This window comes from Eschrichtius robustus, chromosome 8, assembly GCF_028021215.1.
Source record: "Eschrichtius robustus isolate mEscRob2 chromosome 8, mEscRob2.pri, whole genome shotgun sequence".
Taxonomy (NCBI): Eukaryota; Metazoa; Chordata; class Mammalia; order Artiodactyla; family Eschrichtiidae; genus Eschrichtius; species Eschrichtius robustus.
Window position 1 is genome coordinate 71,637,421 of NC_090831.1, and position 26,472 is coordinate 71,663,892.

The 26,472-nt window shown below is 36.0% G+C and overlaps 1 protein-coding gene across 7 annotated transcripts in view; it reads right to left on the reverse strand.

Annotated features, from left to right (window-relative positions):
* Positions 1-1,766: 1,766 nt before the first annotated feature.
* CASD1 (CAS1 domain containing 1) overlaps positions 1,767-26,472 on the reverse strand; it is a 68,025-nt gene continuing 43,319 nt past the window's right edge. For 6 of the 7 annotated variants that reach the window (XM_068550636.1, XM_068550640.1, XM_068550637.1 and 3 more), the window contains 5 exons: positions 24,325-24,426; positions 21,492-21,632; positions 20,894-20,971; positions 18,914-19,006; positions 1,767-3,188 (listed from right to left, as the gene is read on the reverse strand). In XM_068550636.1, coding sequence (XP_068406737.1) covers positions 2,922-3,188; positions 18,914-19,006; positions 20,894-20,971; positions 21,492-21,632; positions 24,325-24,426 — 681 coding nt within the window. In that variant the 3' untranslated portion in view covers positions 1,767-2,921. Of the gene's footprint in view, positions 3,189-18,913; positions 19,007-20,893; positions 20,972-21,491; positions 21,633-24,324; positions 24,427-26,472 lie in introns of those variants that run through there. The other variant, XM_068550642.1, reaches the window with a different exon arrangement.

Here is a 26,472-nt window from a genome sequence, read left to right on the forward strand (position 1 = left end):
TCTTAATATTTAGGATTTTTGAAGTTGTCAAGATCAATTCTGCAGGAAACTACCCAAGTTGTTGTTGATGTTTTAATCAAGGGAAGCTGTTAGGTTGAGCCCTATGAAACTGCCATTTCTGTAGGTCAACTTGATAGCATATTAGCGATTTAATACAGTTCAACATAAAAATTCCAACTTGGCTCTCAAGTTTACTAGATTGTCCCTCCCCCTCTTATCAATCTAAAGGGGGAGAGGCATTCTCGTAGAAATTGCATGTTCTTTGACAAACTGTTTTTATTGAGTCTGTTTTATGAAGGTTCTGCCCTAGGTCCTATGGTTTATTTGTTTAGGCTTAATAGTTGATATACATATTTTTACAAGCTAGTAAAAAAATATACATAATCAAACACAGACATGCTTATCATTAAAGTTAATTTTACCAAGCTTAAAAGCTTCCTATGCTTACTAACATTTGAAATAATATTCACCCATCTTTAAAATTTTAACTGGTCAACTTATCTTACAATGGAATGGTAGGATATAAATGTTATCTTATACCAGCACCTAAAGCAAATAATAGGATCCAGTTCATAGGTACAGAAAATGGTTTTAGGTGAAGGCTCTGAATTTTTAATGCTATGTTGGCTATCCATAAAAATGGGATGGTTTGACAAGGGAAACGGGGAAGGACTGGGGTAGACTGAGTCAAGCAAGTACCTTTTGGGGCCAGATGACAGATTTTTCAACATGATTTATATTATAGAAAATTTGAGTTTTAGAGAACCTGTGGTTTTATCTAAATTTTAGCATATCTAAATATTCTGTTAAACATCTTTTTTCTGAAGTATGGTATGATTCAGTAATGCAAATAATCACTATGTGAGTCAATGCAGAAAAAATATTAAAACATACCATAGATGCTATCATTGTGGTAACTTATACCACAATAACCTCTTATCCATAAAGACTCATTAAGAAAATCAAATATAAATAGAACGTATTTTAATGACAAATGCATATTTTAATTTTAATTTTTATGTGCCACTGTTTTATTTTATACATATAAATTAAATGAGAGCACGTGATAAAGAAATAGGGCTTACCAGTTCCAGGAAAAAACTTTTCACTTGGCTATCACTATTAGAAGACATAAGTACTTCTATAACACAAATAATGGTCATCTTTCTTTTTCAATTGTTTCATCAGGAGGAATCTTTCTCAGATGATAAAACTTACAAGCTAAATTAAAATGCACTCTACTCATTGGCAAGCCACACCAGCAAGAATAATGTGATCACAGTACTTGGAAGTTTTTGATTTATAACTATACTATTCTCTACTCATAAGCCTGCAGTCTAGGAGGCAGAGCAATGAATCATTACAATTGTCTATCTGGGAAATGTCAAAAGATTAAGTAAGGGCAGAAGAAGAGAGGAAAAAGAAAGACCACACATCTGTTTGAGAAATATTCCTCAATTAATGGAAATATATCACTAGCACATAAATCCAGTGCTAAAGAAATAAACTTAGAAAATCTTTAAGTAACATTACTAATAAGACAATGTTTTAACTCACTCATGGGCAGAAAGGCAGATAATCCTCTGAAGCACTGATAACTAAATTATTCTTTAACTATCACAGTGACTTACCCATATATGCTAAGAGATTGAAAAAGTAAATTTAAGCTGAGGAAATGAATTAGACATTTGAACCAATCATTAATGGATCCAGCTTTAAAAAAAACATAGTTTAATTGATACTTTACAATACAAAAATAAGCATCCACAGAATGTTTATTTACTGTTTAAATTACTCCATATTTTCATATACCATGAACAAAAAATATTTTACCCCATACACAGTAACAGCAAACAAGTGCAATCTTTCAAACATTAAAATTTATAATCAAATCTGTACAACAGATAAATTTATACCTCTAACAATTAGCTTGTAACAAAACCAAAAACATACACTGCCCAAGGTCACCGGTTTACTTAAAATTCTACTTATGGTTATACATCTCAAACATAACTGGAATCTTTACTACACTGCACAAGTTTAGATTGATAAATATTTTTTTAAAAATAGGAGGGAGTAATAGGAAATACCAAAATGGTTATAAAGAGCTTCCAAACATTGGAAATAATATACAAAATTAATTAGATGGGGGAAAGCATATTCAATGGATCCACAGGGTAACTGGTATTACACTGGTATAGCTTAAAGAAAGGAAACAGGGGAATGTTTGGACTAGAAAGAAAATTTGGCCTTTTTATAAAAAGCTACAACAGTATCAATGACAAAACCCTGTCATGGAGCCTAGAACAACTTTGAGACAAAGTGTACAAAGATTTTAGGCTTATATACCTGAAAACCATAGTTAGGAAGAAAACTCATGTCAGGAAACATAACAATCAGAACATGAACACAGAAGACATACTGTTTGTCATTCCACATCATTGCACATATAAGAAAACAATACTGCAGTCTTTCTTGAGTAAGAAAGTTTTCAACGAAATAGGAAGTTCCATGATGAATATAGGTGCATACAATTTTATTACCACAAATTTAGTAAATATCAAAACACTCAGTGGTGTCACTAAGCTAATTATCTGTATTTTTTTTACTGGAAAGGTAATTATTTCCCTGCCTTCATATGTTAACTTAAAACCACTTATAAAAGGAAATACAGATCCAGTAGAAAAGACTTTTCACATGCAGTCCTATACAATGCACTCTGCTTCATCAATTTTCTTCAGTATTTCACATCGTATATGTACATTTCCAAAATATACAACCACACATGTTCAACAGATGTCACTGAGCTATCTTCTTGTCACACAAATTTTTATTTACATATACATTTGTATCTTCAGATAGATGCTGTTCTCCTCCAGGTAGACACAAAGTTAATCTGAAGAGTTTAAGGTTTTAGTATCCTAATGTCTTGATTTATCTTGAACAGATGATAAGATGAGGAGTCCACAAAAAAATGCAGCTATACATGCCAATCTTTTCAACAGAGATGAGTTATCTTTAGGAATAATAATCTGTGCAAGATCATTAGTGATCTGAGAAATTTCATGTGCCACACAAACAAATATGAAAGTGCTGACAATGATGTTGAGCATAGGGTTTCCAGGTATGAGTACCAAGATACCCCTTGTGTCTGCTGCCAGCCATATGTGATACTGGCAAATAAATAGCTGAAAGGAAAAATATGTCAAGTTAGATATGTTCAGAGGGTCCATAAATATATTACAGATTTTCCTAATTTAAACATATGATAGCATAATTATGTCAGAAGGCTTTTCCAAAACCATTTAATTATGTTTCACTGTTGGTCTTACAGTCTATTGCAGTCTAGTGTCCAGAACTCCTAATTGCTGAAGCACTGCTTCAAAGTCCCCAAGAAATGAACCACAGGAACCTTCTAACTTTAAAAACATTTCTTTGTCAGCTGTCTTCTATATCATGCAATGATATATGGACTTTTGTATTCAGACTCCAAATAAAGAATTACTGTGTGTGTGTGTGTGTGTGTGTGTGTATACACGTCTGTACTGCATATGTATATCTGTGAATATACTTATGTATATGTATATATGAGTGGGAAATGGCATGTTTTTTAAGATGTCCTCGTGTTTGTTCTGCACCAGACAAATGTCTTGAATTGCATTTGAATGTTTCAATAGTGTATTTCAACTTCTATGTGAGTATACATATTAGAGGACACAATTACTACTTTTGATTGTGATTACAAATGTGGTTCTACCATCACATTGCTTCAAAATATCAAAGATTAGGAAAATGCTTAAGCTACTTCAACAAATACCAACATGATGAAGAATGCTAAATTCTATACAATCTCTCTGTTAAAGGAGACTTAAAAAATAGGACATTCAGAGACAAGATGGCAGAGCAGAAGGACCTTGCTCTCAGGAAAACATCAAAATCACAACAAACTGCTGAACAACTATCAATTAAAAAAAAGACTGGAATCTTCCAAAAAAAGATATTCTGTATCCAAAGACATAAAGAAGAAACCATGAGATAGTAGGAGGGGCGCTCTCATGATATAATCAAGTCCCATACCACCTGGGTGGGAGAACCACAAACTGGAGAATAATTATATCACAGAAGTTTTCCCACAGGAGTGAGAGCTCTGAGCTCCACACCATGCCTAGGGATTCAGCATCAGGAGGAGGAGTACCCACAGCAATTGACTTTGAAGGCCAGTGGGGCTCGACTGCAGGAGCTCCACAGGATTGGGGGAAACAGAGACTTCACTCTTGGAGGGCGCACACCAGGACGCAGGGCAAAAGCAGAGACTCCACAGGAGCCTGGGCCAGAATTACCTGCTGGTCTTGGAAGGTCTCCTGTGGGCAGGGGGCCATGGAGGCTCTCTCTGGGGTCATAAAAGCTGGTGGCAGGCATAGTGGGGACCTACGTGAACTTTGGCTAGAGGCAGACATCTTGGGTCCTTTGACTGAGACCTGGTCACAGCCAACTGCCTATAAGCTCCAGGGCTGAGACACCTCAAGCCAAAAACCAAAAGGGCAGGAACACAGACCCAGCCACCAGCAGCCAGGCTGCCTAAAGACTTCTTGAGCCCACAGCCACCTCTAGACATGCCCCTTGACATGGCCCTGCCCACAAGAGGGCCAAGACCCGGCTCCACCCACCAAGGGAAGGCACTGGCCCCGCCCCCCCCCAGGAAGCCTGCACAAGCATCTAGACTGGACTAACACACCAGAGGGGAGACACCAGAAGCAAGAAAACTATGATCCAGCAGCCTGTGGAACTGAGTCTGAAAACAGGTCAGAACTACCCTGGGACAAGCTGGTCCCTGGCCCTTGGGTGACGAGAGGGGAGTGTACTGCTGGGACATACAGGACATCCCCTATAGAGGGCCACTTCTCCAAGGTCAAGAAACATAACTAAACTACAACATATATAAAAACACAAATAGAAAATTAAAATGAGATGGCAAAGGAATATGTTCCAGATGAAGGAACAAGATAAAAATCCCAGAACAACAACTAAGTGAAGTAGCAATAACCAATCTACCCAAGAAAGAGTTCAGAGTAATAATGGTAAAGACGATCCAAGAACTTGGGAAAAGAATGATGTACAGAGTGAGAAGTTACAAGAAGTTTTTAGCAAAGAGTTAGAAAGTATAAAGAACAACCAAACAGAATCAAAGAATACAATAACTGCAATGAAAAATACACTAGAAGGAATCAATAGTAGAATAAATGGGGCAGAGGAACGAATCAGTGAGCTGGAAGACAGAGTGGTGGAAATCATTGCCATGGAACAAAATAAGAAAGAATAAAATGAGTACAGTTTAAGAAACCTCTGGGACAATGTCAAACACACCAACATTTGCATTAGAGGGGTCCCAGAAGGAGAAGAGGGAGAGAAAGGACCTGAGATAATACTTGAAGAGATAATAGCTGAAAACTTCCCAAACATGGGAAAGGAAACAGTCACCCAAGTCCAGGAAATTCACAGACCCATAGAGGATTAACCCAAGGAGGAACATGCTGAGACAATAGTAATCAAATTGACAAAAATTAAAGATAATGAAAAAATATTAAAAAAAAAAAAAAGGAAAAAGCAACAAATAACATACAAGGGAATCCCCGCAGGAGTATCAGCTGATTTTTCAGCAGAAACTCTGTAGGCCAGAAGGGAGTGGGGGAGTGGCACAATATAAAGTGATGAAAGGGAAAAACCTACAATGAAAAATACTCTACCAAGCAAGGCCCTCATTCAGATTAGATGGAGAAATCAAAAGCTCTACAGACAAGCAAAACTAAAAGAATTCAGCACCACCAAACCAGCTTTACAACAAATGCTAAAGGAACTTCTCTAGGCAGAAAAGGCCACAACTAAAACAAGAACATTATGAAATGGGAAAGCTCAGCAGTAAAGGCAAACATACAGGAAACATAGGAAATCATCTACACACGAACATGATATCTAAACCAGTAACTGCGAGAGGAGGAAACTACAGGAAAGTAATGCAGGATATTTGAAATGCATTTGATATTAAGATATCAGAAACTTAAAACAATCATGTATAGACATGTATAGACAGGTATATCAAAACCTCATGGTAACCACAAACCAAAAAGCCATAATAGATATACACACAAATAAGAAAAAGAAATCCAAACATAACACTATAAAAATAGTCATCAAATCACAAGAGAACAAATGAGGAAAGGAAGAAAAAAGACCTACAAAAACAAATCCAAAACAATAAACATAATGGCAATAAGGACATACATACTGATAATTACCTTAAATGTAAGCAGAGTAATTGCTCCAAACAAAGACATAGATTGGCTGAATGGATACAAACACAAGACCAGTATATATGCTGTCTACAAGAGACCCATGTCAGACCTAGAGACACATACAACTGAAAGTGAGGGTATGGAAAAAGGTATTCCATACAAATGGGAATCAAAAGAAAGATGAAGTAGCAATACTCATATCAGACAAAACAGACTTTAAAATAAAGACTGTTACAAGAGACAACGAAGGACACTACAGAATGATCAAGGGATCAATCCAAGAAGAAGATAGAACAACTGTAAATACGTATGCACCCAACACAGGAGCACCTCAATATACAAGGCAAATGTTAACAGACATAAAAGGAGAAATTGACAGTAACACAATAATAGTGGGAGACTTTAACACCCCACTTACATCAATGGACAGATCATCCAGACAGAAAATCAATAAGGAAACACAGGCCTTAAATGACACATTAGCCCAGAAGGACTTAAATGCTATTTATAGAGTGTTCCAATTGAAAGAGCAGTAGAATATACATTCTTTTCAAGTGCACATGGAGCATTCTCCAGCATAGATCACATGCTGGACCACAAGCAAGCCTGGGTAAATTTACGAAAATTGAAATCATATCAAGCATCTTTTCTGACCACAACACTATGATATTAGAAATCAATTACAGGAAAAAAGCTGTAAAAAACACAAACATGTGGAGGCTAAACAATATGGTACTAAACAACCAATGGATCACTGAAGAAATCAAAGAGGAAATAAATACCTAGAGGCAAATGAAAAATGAAACACAACAATCCAAAACCTATGGGAGGCAGAAAAAGCAGTTCTAAGAGGGAAGTTTATAGGAATACAATCTTACCTCAGGAAACAAGAAAAATCTCAAACAACCTAACTTTACACTTGAAGCAACTAGAGAAAGAACAAAACAAAACCCAAAGTTAGAAGAAAGAAAGAAATCATAAAGATCAGAGCAGAAATAAATGAAATAGAGATGAAGAAAACAATAGAAAAAATCAATGAAACTAAAAGCTGGTTCTTTAAAAAGATAAACAAAATTGATAAACCTTTAGCTAGACTCATCAAGAAAAAAGGGAGAGGGCTCAAATCCATAAAATTAGAAATGAGAAAGGAGAAGTTACAACAGACATCACAGAAATACAAAAGATCAGAAGAGACTACTACAAATAACTATATGCCAATAAAATGGACGACCTAGAAGAAATGGACAAATTCTTAGCAAGGTACAATTTCCTAAAACTGAACCAGGAAGAAATGGAAAATATGAACAGACCAATCACAAGCACTGAAATTGAAACTGTGATTTAAAAACTCTCAACAAACAAAAGTCCAGGACCAGGTGGCTTCACAGAATTCTAGCAAACATTTAGAAAAGAGTTAACACCTATCCTTCTGAAACTATTCCAAAAAATTGCAGAGGAAGGAACACTTCCAAACTCATTCTGTGAGGCTACCATCACCCTGATACCAAAACCAGACAAAGATACCACGAAAAAGAAAATTACAGGCCAACACAAGTGATGAACAAAGACAAAAAAATACTCAACAAAATACTACCAAATCAAATCCAACAATACATTAAAAGGATCACAGAATCATGATCAGGTTGGGATTTAGCTCAGGGAGGCGAGGAGTCTTTGATATCCGTAAATCAATCAGTGTGATACACCACATTAACAAATTGAAAAATAAAAACCATATGATCATCTCAATAAGTGCAGAAACAGCTTTTGATAAAATTCACCATCCATTTATGATTAAAAACTCTCCAGAAAGGGGGCATAGAGGGAATCTACCTCAACATAATAAAGGCCATATATGGCAAACCCACAGCTAACATCATTCGCAAAGGTGAAAAGTTGAAAGCATTTCCTGTAAGATCAGAAACAAGAAAAGGATGTCCACTATCAGCACTTTTATGCAACATAGTTTTGGACATTCTAGCCATGGCAATGAGAGGAAAAAGAAATAAAGGGATCCAAATTGGTAAAGAAGTAAAGCTGTCCCTGTTTGGAGAGGACATGATAGTATACATAGAAAATGCTAAAGATGCTACCAGACAACTACTAGAGCTCATCCATGAATTCAGTAAAGTTGCAGGATACAAAATTAATACACAGAAATCTCTTGCATTCCTATGCTCTAACAACAAAAGATCAGAAAGAGAAATTAAGGAAACTATCCCATTTACTACTGCAACAAAAAGAATAAAATACCTAGGAATAAACCAACCTAGGGAGGCAAAACATCTGTATTTTGAAAACTATAAGATGCTGATGAAAGAAATCGAAGATGACACACACAGATAGAAAGATATACTGTGTTCTTGGATTAGAAGAATATTGTTAAAATGCCTATACTACCCAAGGTAATCTAGATTCGATGCAATACCTATCAAGTTACCAATGGCATTTTTTGCAAATCTAGAACAAAAAAATGTTAAAATTTGTATGGAAACACAAAGGACCCCGAATAGCCAAAGCAATCTTGAGAAAGAAAATGGAGCTGGAGGAATCAGGATCCCTGACTTCAGACTATACTAGAAAGCTACAGTCATCAAGACAGTATGGTACTGGCACAAAAACAGAAATATAGATCAATGGAACAGGATAAAAATCCCAGAAATAAACCCACACACCTATGGCAAATTAATCTACAACAAAGGAGGCAAGAATATACAATGGAGAAAAGACAGTCTCTTCAATAAGTGGTGCTGGGAAAACTGGACAGCTACATGTAAAAGAATGAAATTAAAACGTTCTCTAACATCATATACAAAAACAAACCCAAAATGGATTAAAGACCTAAATGTAAGACCGGATACTATAAAATTCTTAGTGGAAAATATAGGCAGGACACTGTTTGACATATATCACAGCAAGATCTTTTTGGATCTGTCTCCTAGAGTAATGGAAGTAATTACTGAATTAAATAAATGCTTTTGCACAGCAAAGGAAACCATACACCAAACGAAAAGACAACCTGTAGAATTGGAGAAAATATTTGCAAACAGTGTGACTGACAAGGGATTAATCTCCAAAATATACAGCCAGCTCATACAGCTCAATATCAAAAAACAAAGAATGACTTCCCTAACATGGGAAAGGAAACAGTCACCCAAGTCCAGGAAGCGCAGAGTTCCATACAGGATAAACCCAAGGGGGAACACTCCAAGACAAATATTAATCAAAGTAACAAATATTAAAAGCAACAAAGGAAAAGCAATAAATAATATACAAGGGCATCCCTATAAGGTTATCAGCTGATTTTTCGGCAGAAACCCTGCAGGCCAGAAGGGAGTGGCATGATATATTTAACATGATGAAAGGGAAAAACCAACAACCAAGAATACTCTACCTAGCAAGGCCCTCATTCAGATTTGACAGAGAAATCGAAAGCTTTACAGACAAGCAAAAGCTAAGAGAATTCAGCGTCACCAGACCAGCTTTACAACAAATGCTAAAGGAGCTTCTCAAGGCAGGAAACATAAGAGAAGAGAAAAAATGAGAAAGGGAAGAAAAAAGACCAATAAAAACAAACCCAAAACAATTAAGAAAATGGAAATAGGAATGTACATATCAATAAGTACCTTAAATGTAAATGGATTAAATCAATAATTACCTTAAATGTAAATGGATTAAATGATCCAACCAAAAGACGTAGAGTGGTGGAATGCTTACAAAAACAAGACCCATATATATGCTATCTACAAGAGACCCACTTCAGACCTAAGGACACATATAGACTGAAAGTACGGGGATGGAAAAAGATATGCAAATGGAAATGAAAAGAAAGCTGGAGTAGCAATACTCATATCAAAGTAGACTTTAAAGACAGTTACAAGAGACAAGGAAGGACACTACATAATGATCAAGGGATCAAGCCAAGAAGAAGATAGAACAATTCTAAATATATATGTACCCAATATAGGACCCCTCAATATGTAAGGCAAATGCTATCAGCCATAAACAGGGAAAACGACAGTAACACAATAATAGTGGGGGACTTTAACACCCCACTCACACCAATGGACAGATTATCCAAACAGAAAATTAATAAGGAAACACGAACCTTAAATGACATGTTAGACCAGATAAATGTAATTGATATTTATAGAACATTCCATCTGAAAGCAGCAGAATACACGTCCTTCTCAAGTGCTCATGGAACATTCTCCAGGATAGATCATATGCTGGGTCACAAATCAAGCCTTGATAAATTTAAGAAAACTGAAGTCATATCAAGCACCTTTTCTGACCACACCGCTATGAAATTAGAAATCAGTTATAGGAAAAAAACTGTAAAAAACACGAACACATGGAGGCTAAAGAATGTTACTAAATAACCAATGGATCACTGAAGAAACCAAAGAGGAAATCAAAAAATACCTAAAGACAAATGAGAATGGAAACAAGATGATCCAAAACCTATGGGATGCAGCAGTTCTAAGAGGGACGTTTACAGCAATACAGTCTTACCTCAAGAATCAAGAAAAATCTCAAACAACTTAACCTTACACCTAAAGCAATCAGAGAAAGAAGAACAAACAAAACCCAAAGTTAGTAGCAGGAAAGAAATCATAAAGATCAGAGCAGAAATAAATGAAATAGAGACAAAGAAAACAATAGCAAAAATCAATGGAAGTAAAAGCTGGTTCTTTGAGAAGATAAACAAAATTGATAAACTTTTAGCCAGACTCATCAAGAAAAAACGGGAGAGTACTCAAATCAATAAAATTGGAAATGAAAAAGGAGAAATGACAACAGACACCACAGAAATACAAAGGATCATAAGAGACTACTAAAAGCAACTATACATCAATAAAATGGACAACCTAGAAGAGATGGAAAAATTATTAGAAAGGTACAACCTTCCAAGACTGAACCAGGAAGAAATAGAAAATATGAACAGACCAATCACAAGCACTGAAAATGTAACTGTGATTAAAAATCTTCCAACAAACAGAAGTCCAGGACCAGATGGCTTCACAGAATTCTAGCAAACATTTAGAGAAGACTGAATATCTATCCTTCTAAAACTCTTCCAAAAAATCACAGAGGAAGGTACACTCCCAAGCTCACTCTGTGAGGCCACCATCACCCTGATACCAAAACCAGAAAAAGATATCACAAAAAGAGAAAATTACAGGCCAGTATCACTGATGAACGTAGACACAAAAATCCTCAACAAGATACTAGCAAACAGAATGCAACAACACGTTAAAAGGATCATACACCATGATCAAGTGGGATTTATCCCAGGGATGCAAAGACTTTTCAATATCTGCAAATCAGTGATACACCACATCAACAAACTTAGGAATAAAAACCATATGATCATCTCAATAGATGCAGAAAAAGCTTCTGACAAAATTTAACACTGATTTATGATAAAAACTCTAGAGAAAGTCAGCATAGAGGGAACCTACCTCAACATAATAAAGGCCATATATGACAAACCCATAGCCAACATCATTCTCAATGGTGAAAAACTGAAAGAATTTCCTCTAAGATCAGGAATAAGACAAGGATGTCCATGCTCACCACTATTACGCAACATAGTTTTGGAAGTCCTAGCTATGGCAATCAGAGAAGAAAAAGAAATAAAAGGAATCCAAATTGGAAAAGAAGTAAAACTGTCACTGTCTGCAGATGACATGATACTATACATAGAAAAACCTAAAGATGCTACCAGAAAACTATTAGAGCTCATCAATAAATCTGGTAAAGTTGCAGGATGCAAAATTAATACACAGAAATCTCTTGCATTCCTATACACTAACAATGAAGGATCATAAAGAGAAATCAAGGAAACAATCCCATTTACCATTGCATCAAAAAGAATAAAATATCTAGAAATAAACCTACCCAAGGAGGTAAAAGATCTGTACTTCGAAAACTCTAAGATACTGATGAAAGAAATCAAAGATGACACAAACAGATGGAGAGATATACCATATTCTTGGATTGGAAGAACAGATATTGTGAAAATGACTATACTACCCAAAGCAATCTACAGATTCAATGCAATCCCTATCAAATTACCAATGGCATTTTTCACAGAATTAGAACAAATTTTACAATTTGTATGGAAACACAAAAGAACCCAAATAGCCAAAGCAATCTTGAAAAAGAAAAATGGAACTGGAGGAATCAGGCTCTGTGACTTCAGACTATACTACAAAGCTACAGTAATCAAAACGGTATGATAGGGCTTCCCTGGTGGCGCAGTGGTTAAGAATCCGCCTGCCAATGCAGGGGACATGGGTTTGAGCCCTGGTCCAGGAAGATCCCACATGCTGCAGAGCAACTAAGCCCGTGCGCCACAACTACTGAGCCTGCGTGCCACAACTATTGAAGCACGTGTGCCTAGAGCCTGTGCTCGGCAACAAGAGAAGACACCGCAACAAGACGCTGATGCACCGCAACAAAGAGTGGCCCCCGCTCGCCACAACTAGAGAAAGCCCATGTGCAGCAACAAAGACACATTGCAGCCAAAAAAAAAACCAGTATGATAGTGGCACAAAAACAGAAAAATAGATCAACGGAACAGGATCGACAGTCCAGAGATAAACCCACGTACCTACGGTCACCTAATCTATGACAAAGGAGGCAAGAATATACAATGGAGAAAAGAGAGCCTCTTCAATAAGTGGTGCTGGGAAAACGGAATGGCTACATGTAAAAGAATGAAATTAGAACACTCCCTAACACCATACACAAAAATAAACTCAAAACAGATTAAAGACCTAAATGTAAGACCAGATACTATAAAACTCTTAGGGGAGAACACTCTTTGACATAATTGCAGCAAAGATCTTTTTTGACCCACCTCCTAGAGTAATGAAAATAAAAACAAAAATAAACAAATGGGACCTAATGAAACTTAAATGCTTTTGCACAGCAAAGGAAACCATAAACAAAATAAAAAGACAACCGACAGAATGGGAGAAAATATTTGTAAATGAAGCAACCAACAAGGGATTAATCTCCAAAATATACAAACAGCTCATGGAGCTCAATATCAAAAAAACGAACAATCCAATCAAAAAATGGGCAGAAGATCTAAATACACATTTCTCCAAAAAATACATACAGATGGCTAAAAAGCGCATGAAAAGATGCTCAACATCACTCATTATTAAAGAAATGGAAATCAAAACTACAATGAGGTATCACCTCACAATGGTCAGAATGACCATCATCAAAAAAATCTATAAACAATAAATGCTTGGAAAGGGTGTAGAGAAAAGGGAACCCTCCTACACTGTTGGTGGGAATGTAAACTGGTACAGCCACTATGGAGAACGGTATGAAGGTTCCTTAAAAAACTAAAAGTAGGGCTACCATATGATCCAGCAATCCCACTCCTGGGCATATATCTGCAGAAAACCGTAATTCAAAAAGATACATGCACCCCAAGGTTCACTGCAGCAGTATTTAGAACAGGCAGGACATGGAAGCAACCTAAATGTCCATCAACAGAGGAATGGATAAAGAAGATGTGGTACATATATACAATGGAATATTACTCAGCCATGAAAAAGAATGAAATAATGCCACTTGCTGCAACATGGATGGACCTAGAGACTGTCATACAGAGTGAAGTAAGTCAGAAAGAGAAAGACAAATATCATATGATATCGCTTATATGTGGAATCTTAAAAAAAGGGTACAAATGAACTTAATCTACAAAACAGAAATAGAGTTACAGATGTAGAAAACAAACTTATAGTTACCAGGGGCAAGGGAGGCGTAGGGATAAATTGCAAGATTGGTGTTGACATACACACACTACTATGTATAAAATAGATAGCTGATAAGGACCTACTGTATAGCACAGGGAACTCTACTCAATACTCTGTAATGGCCTATATGGAAAAAGAATCTAAAAAAGAGTGGATATATGTATATGTATAACTGATTCACTTTGCTGTACCCCTGAAACTAACACAACACTGTAAGTCAAATATACTCCAATAAAAATAAAAAACACACCCATAAACGACCCAATGAAAAAATGGGAAGAAGATCTAAATAGATGTTTCTCCAAAGAAGACTTACAGATGGCCAAAAAGCACATGAAAAGATGCTTAACATCACAATTAGAGAAATGCAAATCAAAACTACAATGAGGTAGACCTGGGGAGAGGACTGGGGTTGGCTGCACGGAGACAGCCGGAAGGGGCTGGAGTGTGGTACGGCTGCAGTAGTGGGTGTGTGAGGAAGATGCTTGGGCCTGCCATAGAAACAAAGGGCTATTGTTAAGTGGTGTGTGAAGGATGGGGCCACCATAGCAGCTCATGTGCTGGCCCCTGCCTCACCTCATTGGCCTCCAGGAGAGCGTGTCTCAGCCGCCGCTGCCTTGGCAGGCTCCCACACCAACCGCCACCTTGGCAGGCCCTGGGAGGAGATGTCACTGTGTTGCCCACATGCAGAGGTGGGGCTGAAACCACAGCTGAGCCCCAGGGGCCATGCAACTTAGGAAGCAGGGCTGAAATCTCTCCCCATGGCTGTGTGAGCCATGGATTTACACCTCTGCCACCGGCTTTGTAAATTCAGTGCCTGCGGGACATCTGAACAGATAACAGGTGCCCTGTGGCTGGGAGGTATCTGGCCTTAGCAGCTGTGGGCTTTCTGTGTGTGTGTGTGTGTGTGTGTGTGAGGGTTTGGCCGGGCCAGGGTGTGAACTGCCTCCATAGCTCCCACAGTGGATTCAGATGTGCGAGTACTGTGGTCCTGGGACCTGACTTCGCTCAATCTGCACTGGTGGCCTTGTGAAAACAACACCTGTGGGACACCAGGGCTGATTGATGGTATTCCCAGCATTGAGGAGGGGCCAAGGGCAGCACCAACAACAGTTTACTCTGTGAGCCCGCACAGTAGGTGAAAGGTGACACAACAGAGCACATTCACTGGTGAACAGCTCCAGCGGCCGCAGAGGAAAACTCAGTGGCTCCTCTCCCAGTGGGAGTGCTCCAATACTGACTATCTTGCACTGTAGCTCAGAAATGCAGGTCAGAAAAGGATCTGGGGGCTTCTACTCCCAACAACTAGGGAGTAGACCTTGTCCCAAACAGGGCTGTAGCAACCACAGAGCAAAGAGGAGGCCCACTCAATATCCAGTGCAGGCTCTGGTCACCACAACATCAGTCACACCTCCTATCAAAGGGATAATGGCCAGCATACAATGAGGAAAGAGACAGCAGGCATCCATACTGAAAAGAGCCCTTGTACCAAAAAATATTAAACCCATGCAGGCTACACAGGGATGTTCCCACATAAAAATAGCCCTCCAAGACCAGAGCAGATAATTGTTTCTCCTAAACTCATAGAGCAAGAGAAATATAAGTAAAATGAAGAAGCAGAGGAACCACTCCCAATTAAAAGATCAAGAGAATTCCCCTGAAAGAACGAGCAATAAAATAGACCTCTTCAGTTAAACAGACACTGAGTTCAAAAAGGAGATAATGAAAATACTGAAAGAATTAAGAAAGGCTCTCAACAGAAATGCAGATTACTGTAAAAAGGAATTAGAAACTAAAAGGAGGAGCCAAGAAAAATTAGAAAATTCATTTGCAGAGACAAAAGCTGAACTAAAGGCAATGAAGAGCAGAATGAATAATGCAGAAGAATGAATAAAGGATCTGGAAGACAGAATAATGGAAATCACCCAATTAGAACAACAGACAGAAAGCCAAATGAAAAAAAATGAAAGCAACGTAAGAGACCTATGGGATAATATAAAGCATGCCAATCCACACATAATAGGGATCCCAGAAGGAGAAGAAAGAGAAAAGGGGATTGAAAACGTATTTGTATTGAATGTATTCTGAAAAATTTCAGAAACTATGGCTGAAAATTTCCCAAACGTAAAGAAGGAAGCAGATATCCAGGTACAGGAAGCACAAAGAGTCCCAAACAAGATAAACCCAAACAGACTTACACCAAGACATATAATTAAAATGGCAAAAGTTAAAGATAAAGAGAGGATTCTAAAGGCAGTAAGAGAAAAACAAAGATTTAATTACAAGGGAACACCCAAAAGGCTGTCAGCTGATTTCTCTGCAGAAATGTTGCAGGCCAGAAGGGAGTGGCAAGGTATATTCAAAGTCCTGAAAGGGAAAAATCTGCAACCTAGGATACTCTGCCCAGCAAGATCATCATTTAGAATAAAAGGGGAGATAAAGAATTTCTCAGACAAGCAAAGACTAAAAGAATACAGCAATACTATACCTATCCTAAAGGAAATATTGAAAGGTCTTCTCTAAATAGAAAAGAAGTAAGAATCTGTAGGAAAGAGATAATCACAATTGGAAAGTAAATCTCTTAAATAAGCCTGGACACAGATTAAAAAAAGAAATTAAAAAATTTCTGAGAAAGCAATGATAACCACAATGAGCAGCAAAAGGATGAACATGAAGATGTAAAAGAGGACATCAGAATCATAACATATGGTGGAGGACAGTAAGAAAATGTAGACTTTGTTTTTATAATGTGTTTGAGCCTATATGACTACCTGTCTAAAGCAGGTAGATACAGGAAGGGGTTAACATACTTGAGAAACAGGACAATAGCAAATCAAAAAGATACAACAGATTCACAAAAAACAAAAAGAAGAGAACATTAGTATAATACAAAAGAAAACCATCAAACCACAAAAGGAAAAACAAAAAGAAAAAGAAAGGGACAAAGAAGAAACATAAAACCAACAAGAAAACAAAGTTTAAAATGGCAATAAATATGTATCTATCAATAATTACCTTAAATGTTAATGGACTAAATGCTCTAATCAAGACACAGAGTGGCAGATTGGATAAAAAAAGAAGAGCCTACAATATGCTGTCTACAAGAGACCCACTCTAGGGCAAAGGACACTCATAGATTGAAAGTGAGGGGATGGAAAAAGATATTTCACGCAAACAGAAATGAGAAGAGAGCAGGGGTCGCAATACTCATATGAGACAAAATAGGCTTTAAAACAAAGGACATAAAGAAAGATAAAGAAGGACACCATATAATGATAAAAGGATCAATACAAGGAGAGGATATCACACTTGTCAACATATATGCACTCAATATAGGAGCACTCAAATACATAAAACAAATACTAACAGACATAAAGGGAGAAATCGAAGGGAATACAATAATAGTAGGAGACTTTAACACCCCACGCATATCAACGGACAGATCTTTGAGACAAAAAATCAATAAGGCAACAGAGATCCTAAATGATACGATAGAACAGTTAGACTTAATTGATATTTTCAGGACATTACATCCCAAACAAGCAGACTACACATTCTTTTTGAGTGCTCATATGATCCTGCAATCCCACTCCTCAGCCTATATCTGCAGAAAACCAGAGAAGATACATCCACCCCAAAGTTCATTGCAGCACTGTTTACAATAGCTAAGACATGGAAGCAACCTAAATGTCCATCGACAGGTGAATGGATAAGAAGATGCGGGGGGGGGGGGGGGTGGTGTGTGTGTGTGTGTGTGTGTGTGTGTGTGTGTGTGTGTGTGTATAGTGGAATATTAGTCATAAAAAAGGATGAAATAATGCCATATGCAGCAACATGGATGGACCTAGAGATTATTATACTAAGTGAAGTAAGCCACACAAAGACAAGTATCATATATCACTTATATGTGGAATCTTAAAAAAAAAAGAACTTATTTCTAAAACAGAAAGAGACTCACAGATATAGAAAACAAACTTATGGTTACCAAAAGGGAAAGGGGGTGGAGTGATAAATTAGGAGGTTGGGATTAACACACTACTATATATAAAATAGATAACCAACAAGGACCTACTAAATAGCACAAGAAGCTATACTAAATATTTTGTAATAACCTATAAGGGAAGAGAATCTGAAAAAGAATATGTGTGTGTCTGTGTGTGTGTATAACAATCGCAGAGAAATTTTCCCCATTTTAAAGACAACTTAATAAATATTATAACTCTAAAATGTATCTTTTATGATTCTAGTATGAATTCTACTGTTTTAAAATGTTCTATTTCAAATAATAAAACTCAGAATACTCAGAATGTATTTCATAACCTACTTTAAACTGATTCTGTAGATAATTTCATATTAGGTATTGCACACAAAATAATGAGTTTAAAAATTTTCCCCAAACTTCCAATCATAAGAGTGAATTTTTTTATAAGCATCAATAAACTAAATTCCAGTAATATAATATTTAATTATGAATGAACAAATCAAAATCCTCTCAACTTGATTTCATTTATGTCTATTTACAAATTTCATATCTATTTCATTTTTTTCTCTTCTGATCTCAGCATCTTGTTGTACTTGAAAGCTTAAGACAATGTAAAGAATATTTGAAAGTCATCTATGTCTAGCCATTTAAATAAGGCTTTAAATAATGTAATGTCTAGCCATTACATTCTATAATACTGCTGTTGAAGTTCTAAATTTCTTCCCTATAATTTCATAAATAACATAGCTTTGGTTGAAAAAAAAATGTCAGACTTACACACCTATATACTCATTCACATACACACCTGCATATAACACTTGGTTGTGTAAGACAGACCAAAATATTAATGTACCAACCTCTAATGAAATTTTTCCAAACCAAGCAAAAAATGAACTGTAAACTGAACGGGCATATCCAGGGATATTCCTTATTAGGATGAAGGCTAAAATCTAAAGAAAAAACACAGAGGCAAATATTAATAATCTGCTTATTAAAAGAATTTTGCTTTCTTTCAAATAATAACTTTATTCTTTGTTATTGAACTTGATACATCGACACAATGGTTTTCTTCAACAGATAAATGGTTTTTTTCAAGTTATTTTTGATCCAGAGTCTACTCAAATTGGATTTCTCAGCATGTGGTCTGTATACTGCAAACGAGTGCAGGTTATACATAGTACATGGCTGAACAGTTTTATTTTATGTATATTAGAAAAAATGTAAACTCATCTTAAGGCCCTTTGTGTAGAAAGAAATGATATATTTATGTAGCAAAATTTAATAAAATTCCATGATACAATTTTGCTTCTTCCATAAAGTATTTGCTTTTCTGGGAGCCGCCCACCCCCATCTTTTTGCTCTCTTCAAAAGTCTCCTTCTACTGGCAGCAACGTAAACGTGGGAAAAGAATAACTAAGGAAAGATGAGCATGTGAAGTGGAGTGACTAGGAGAAAAGGTGGTGAAGGCTCAGGAGTGCTTGTGTTAGTGTTACTCTATGTGCAGCCACTCCCTTCCTTAGCTCCCCTTATTATTGTTCAGTATTAGTGCACTGTTAGTGGAACAACCCCCTTCCTTTCATGTCATTACAAAAATGACATCAGATATGATATACAAAGTGTTATATCTGGTTGTCTGCAGAAGTCATGAAAATGTTATACGAATACAGTACAATGTTTAAAATGTCATTATCAATTGTGTTTGGAGAGTCTGCCATATGCTTGGTTCTACTGACTATATAGAGGTTTAAGAGGGATAAAAGAGTTTCTTCATTGAAGAGAACTTAAAACCTAAAAGAAGATCCTCCAGAAATCCTCCCTGTTTCTCTTTGTTGAACTACTCATTTTTTAGGCCTCGGCTTAGATGTACTTTCTCCAAGAACCCTGCTCTGGTATCAAGATGGGTTAGGAAGAAATCCCATGTGTTTCCCAAGTACCCTGTACTTGACCATCACTACACTAATCACAATACCCTATGATTACCTGCAACCAGAGGTATCTCTGTAAAAGGTAAATCTGATTTGGGTTGCCCCTAGCCTCCGCCCACCTCCCAGGCACTGCGACATACTTCTCTTGACCCTGGGTCTCTGAGCTCTAGCCCCAATGGCCTTCATTGAGTTCCTTGAATGTGAATATGCTCTTTTCTACCACAGGGCCTAAGTTCTCGCTGCCTGCCTTCATTCCTCCATTCTCAGCTTAATTTTATGAGGGAAATCATAATTATTTTCCCTTGTAGCATCATGTACTTCTATTTATAATTACATGGTGATTATATGATTACTATCTCTAACAGAAGAATATAGGCTCTGTGAGGGTAGGGACCATGTCTGATTTGGTCACCACTATATCCCCCAGCATAATATCTAGCACATAGTAAGTATCAAATATTTGTTAAATGAATTTTAAAAATTGTTAAATGAATGAATGAATGTTTACCGATCCATATCTCTATTAGACTGCAAGTTCTGTGAGGGCAGAAGCTACATGTACTTTTTACATGTAGCATGGTTCTTAACACATAGTCATAGTTTTTAATGATCCTCTAAGTAAAAAAGTAAATGAAGAAATTTGAATAAATAAATGATGAAAAAGCAAACAGGAGAAAAGAATTAACATTTTCTAAGTGCTTATTAAGCGACAGACACTGATCATTTCCATACATTTAATAACCACCCTTTAAAAGAGATTTTAATATCTCTGTTATAGTAGAGGAAGGTAGGCCTTAGAAAGATTAAGTAATATACTACATTTAATAGAGTTTAATCTCAAATCTCGCTGCCTCTAAAGACTGTTCTTATCAAAAATTAAGAAGAAAAATTTCTCTAAATAAAGATAATTACCTGTACCACAGAAACAGATGGGTGGAGTTCATTGCACTCTGCTTTGTTTTTACAACTGCTAGCCCAGATGGAATAGGTCTAAAATAAAAAATATATGCATCAGTTCACAAAAATATATATGCCTTAAAGAGGCAGCACTCAACTTTAAAAATAGTTTTCTTTATTTATAACATTATACTTCATTATGCTATTAAAAAAGCTTCAGTAAAAACTGTCCACAGGTTTGCTCATCACTCTTTTTGGTGTGCTCAAATATCAGAAAGTAGAGAGAGGGGAGCATAAGTCTGTGATTTTCTGGAAATAGTGATCATAAGGCAGTGATGGCTCTTCCTGTCAAACACCTTATATTTTTTCCCAAACTTATTACAACTTTTAAAATTCCTATTTCACTGAGATCTCAGTTATTCTTCATATTTAACATATATATATATTTATATTCTCTTTAGAATTTATGTTCAATTAAAAAATAAGGAGAAAATGAATTTCAAAAGTAAAGATTTTGTTTATTAAAAACAAATGATTAAACTCCTATCTCTTAGAAGTTAATTTCCTGTACCATGGATTTTGGAAATTTAGAAAATTACATTTTGAAACTTACCAAGAAAGAAACTACTGAAATAAATAATAGAAAATTTGAAACTTTGTTTGAAAAAAGAGGTTCACCCTTTCCTTCAGAAAGTACTTGGCGCTTCTGTAAAGCCAGATAAATGAAAGCAAACAACATTCCATGAAAGACTACCTAAAAAATAAGGAGAGAAAACCTGTTTTAAACAGCTACTTTTCAACAAATAGCAAATGTAATTGGTAAAGGAGAACAATATGTATAAAAGTATGTAGGTAAAAAGCTTAAAGGTCCAAAGTTTCTATGAAGAGCTTAAACTTCAAGAAATGAAGTCAACGACTGTTGGAAACAATTTGCAATAGACAAGCAAACATCTCTTGCAATGACACAAGATAAGCTGGTTTACTCCAAGCAGTCTCAGCAGCAAGTGAAGAAATAAAGACAATTTATATATCTGGAGAAAACCATAACTCGAAAAGATACATGCACCCCAACGTTCATTGCAGCATTATTTACAATAGCCAGGACATGGAAGCAACCATCAATGGGTGAATGGATAACAAAGATGTGGTACATATATACTGTGGAATATTACTCAGCCATAAAAAAAGAACAAAATAATGCCATTTGCAGCAACATAGATGGACCTAGAGATTGTCACACTGAGTGAACTAAGTCAGACAGAGAAAGACAAATATCATATGATATCACTTATACATGGAATCTAAAAAAATGGTACAAATGAACTTATTTACAAAACAGAAATAGAGTCACAGATATAGAAAACAAATTTATGGTTACCATGGGGGAAGGGGGGGGAGGGATAAATTGGGAGATTGGGATTGACATATATACACTACTATATATAAATTAGATAACTGGTACTTCCCTGGTGGTGCAGTGGTTAAGAATCCACCTGCCAATGCAGGGGACACGGGTTCGAGCCCTGGTCCGGGAAGATCCCACATGCCATGGGGCAACTAAGCCCGTGCGCCACAACTACTGAGCTTGTGCTCTAGAGCCCGCGAGCCACAACTACTGAGCCCACACGCCACAACTACTGAAGCCCACGTGCCTAGAGCCCGTGCTCCGTAGCAAGAGAAGCCACCGCAATGAGAAGCCTGCACACCGCAACAAAGAGTAGCCCCCACTCGCCGCAACTAGAGAAAGCCTGCATGCAGCAATGAAGACCCAACGCAGCCAAAAATAAAATAAATTTAAAAAAATAATAAAATAAAATTGGTAACTAATAAGAACCTACTGTATAGCACAGGGAACTCTACTCAGTACTCTGTAATGACCTATATGGGAAAAGAATCTAAAAAAGAGTGGATATATGTATATGTATAACTGATTCACTTTGCTGTACAGCAGAAACTAACACAACATTGTAAACCAACTATACTTCAATAAAAATTAATTAAAAAATAAAAATAATGATAAAAACTATTCTGAAGACACATGATAAAATTTAAATGTACTCAACCAAGATAAAATATATTTTATATTGGTACTTCCAAGCAAATAAAACAGTAACATTACCAAGAGCATACTTTTAAAAAGCAGTATATGCACATAAGAATGAAAAAAAAAAGGTGGATTAGAAAGCACAATAGCTTTCTTTTCTTTTCTTTTTTTAAATTAATTAATTAATTTATTTTTGGCCACATTGGGTCTTCATTGCAACGCGCAGGCTTTCTCTAGTTGCGGCGAGTGGGGGCTACTCTTCATTGCAGTGCGCGGGCTTCTCATTGTGGTGGCTTCTCGTTGCAGAGCGCGGGCTCCAGGCACACGGGCTTCAGTAGTTGTGGCACACAGGCCTAGTTGCTCCGTGGCATGTGGGATCTTCCCAGACCAGGGACCGAACCCATGTCCCCTGCACTGGTAGGCGGATTCTTAACCACTGCACTACCAGGGAAGTCCCAGCTTTCTTTTTTAAATAAACACTTAACATGAGCTATCATAGTAGACTGCTCTAATGAGAAAGTTGAGAATTTAAAATTATTTTATGGCAAGGCTTTAACAAAACTTTTTATTCACATATGGTTTTGAAATGCAATGTTCAATTAGAAAAATAAAGAGAAAAAGAATTTTAAAAGTAAATATTTTATTTATTAAGAATAATTGGAAAGTGCATAGGTATTAGAAACCAGGAATGGCACAGAAAAGGCACTAAGAAAATATCTGTTGAATGAAAAAAGGGAAGACTAAAAAATGGAAGTTAAAGGGAAAGAGTGAAGAGGGGTAATTAATATTTATTCAGTGTCTATTATCTTCCAAATACTGTGCTAGATGTTTTACGTTTTCTTGGCCAATTAAATCCTAACCAGCCTTCAAGATAAAATTCATGGAATAATCCATGACACTGCTCTCTCTTCTTTGCACACTTCTATTACAAAATCCATACTGCAGAGTTTAGCACTAATTATAAGTAGTAATCCAGAGTTTTTTTTTTTTTTTTTGTAATCCAGAGTTTTAAACTAGATTATAAGGTTTAGAAGCCTGGTGGTATGTCTTCTTTCTCTAAAATATATCCCTCATAACAACAACATCTAGAGCATATATTGGAGCTTAATAAGTATTGTGTTGAATGGCTGAAGCATATATATGAGAGATCATCTCTAAATCAATATTATGACTCAAATAAAGGTCACTTTATAGATAACATTTTTATAGTATTTTCCTACTGATATATGTACACATGCATACCCTTTCTCCACTAGAAAAACAGGGGAGGGCTGGATTGCTTTGATTTACCAAATCAACATGTTTCCTCATGCCAAAACTAAATAAAAATAGATTAAAATTTTCCAAATAATATTTAAAAGTATAATTTGAAATAGCAAAAGATCACAAGGTAAATACATACGTAACGGTCTAACCTCCATCTGAACCACCATTCATATACATTGCCTTTCAGTTCGAAACACTTGGACAATGGCCAAAGAGAAAAGATCTTCTCAAATGCACCCTGAGAAGAGGAATCCAGAAAATAAATTAAGATGGTACAAGTGAATACTTGCCTTGCAATTCTATTATAAACTGTCATTTTCTAAACTTAAGATTATATAAGGGTCATACACAATTTTAAAATTCTACTTAAATATTTCATTTGAAAATGTCATTTCATTTGAAATTCATTTGAAAATAAATATATTCTACTAAAGGCTAATAAAGATGATTTAAAACATTTTTGTTAACTTACTTTCACTGCATATGAAAGGCTACTGAGACTGCAAAATAAAACAAACAAACAAACAAAAAACCAAGCTGGTAATTGGAAAATTATTCCATTTAAGGTTTTTAATCTAGTATACAAAAGAGCTAATATTTACTGATCAAAACATAAAAATACAAAATACTTCAGCCAACACAGTATGAATAACCTAAAGGATGATGGTTAAAGTTATAGTTTTTCTTTATCTAAATGTCCTTAATAATCTATAATGAACCATTTGAGTTAAAAAAATCCTCTGAATTAGTCACCTTACTCAATCAACCATACCCAAATTCCATTACTAGCCTTTGAAACAAAGTTTACAATTTTACTCTGGTCGAGTTAGTGAATGTACCCCCTTATTAATCTGACAGCCTGGAAAATCTGGGAATGAAGGGGCAGAAGTCTTGGGTACATTCCTGCACATTAATGAAGTCTTTCAAAAAAGAGAACAAAAACCTCAATTTCCAGACTAAAGAATGAAGACAAACTCTATTAAGGAAACTCCATTATTAGACATAATGCCACAGGATAAAAAAATGTGTAACATCACAATTTTTAAAAAGGCTAATAAAAATCAAAGCAAAATATGAAAATAGTATTATATTTTAGGTAATACCAAATCTTTAGGTCAGAAGAACTTTATTATTTTAACAAAATGCAATATTCTCCATTTAACTGCAGAATTTAAAATGCTAATAGCTTATAAAAATAGGTTCTATCAAAGCCTTTGCCTCAGAAAATTAAAGATGATTATTACCAAGACTTGCAATGTAAGGTATATACCTATTATATCATATTTCTATATTTTATCTATATATATTAGATACATGGCCCTGTAGATCATATATCACATATATAATGTATTTATAATTTAAAAATTTATTTCTCATTAAAAATTTATTTTTTGTATGATTAATAAGCAAGTATTTAATGAGCACCCATTTTGTGAAAGACACTGGGCTGTGTACTTTTTTTTCTTGTCCAGTGGTCAATACTGTTCCAAAGCTGGGGAAATCTTCTTAATTCTTTCTATTGAACTGCTGGTCCGTGCTCCTTTCTCTCCCTCAGATGAACCAGGGAGTGTTGGGAATTTTAATGAATAATTATCAAGTAATGTGGCAGTTACCTGGCTATTTCTTTATACATTTGCCTATTGCTTCCTTATTATTTTATATATTTCCTGCAAAAAACCTTGGAAGTCAGGCAGAAATAAATATGCTTTACTTCTAAGTATAAAAATAAGTAGGAAAGCCTATAAAACAAACAAAAAAACCCCAGCTTTATAGGACTACACACACACACACACACACACACACACACAAACACACACACACACACAATGCTTATATGGCATTTTTACCTGGCACAGCCAGATACAAGACAGAGAGTGTTGGAGATGGGAGTAAACTACAGAGTATGTCACAACTATAGGCATTCAAATTAAAATATTTTGTTATAAATATCATGCTGACCAAATAATATGTCTGTCTGATGGACTGACCAGCAGGTAGCAATTTGCCATCCTGCTAAAATAGCTGAGAAAATCTCAACCATCATAATAGGGGGATAAAAGGGTAGAGATAAGAAAATGACCAAAAGTTTTATTAAGTTAAACGTACTACATATATACAAACCCCTTTGCTCTGAAGCTGGTTTTATTAACAGCCAAAATTTTACTCTATGCCATTATGGAAAAATCAAGCTACATTTCGGTGCCATGAATAATGCACAAACCAAGTTGCAAATTCTGTCAAGAGAATTTTGATCTTCACTTAGAGTAGTGTCTTATAAGAGGCA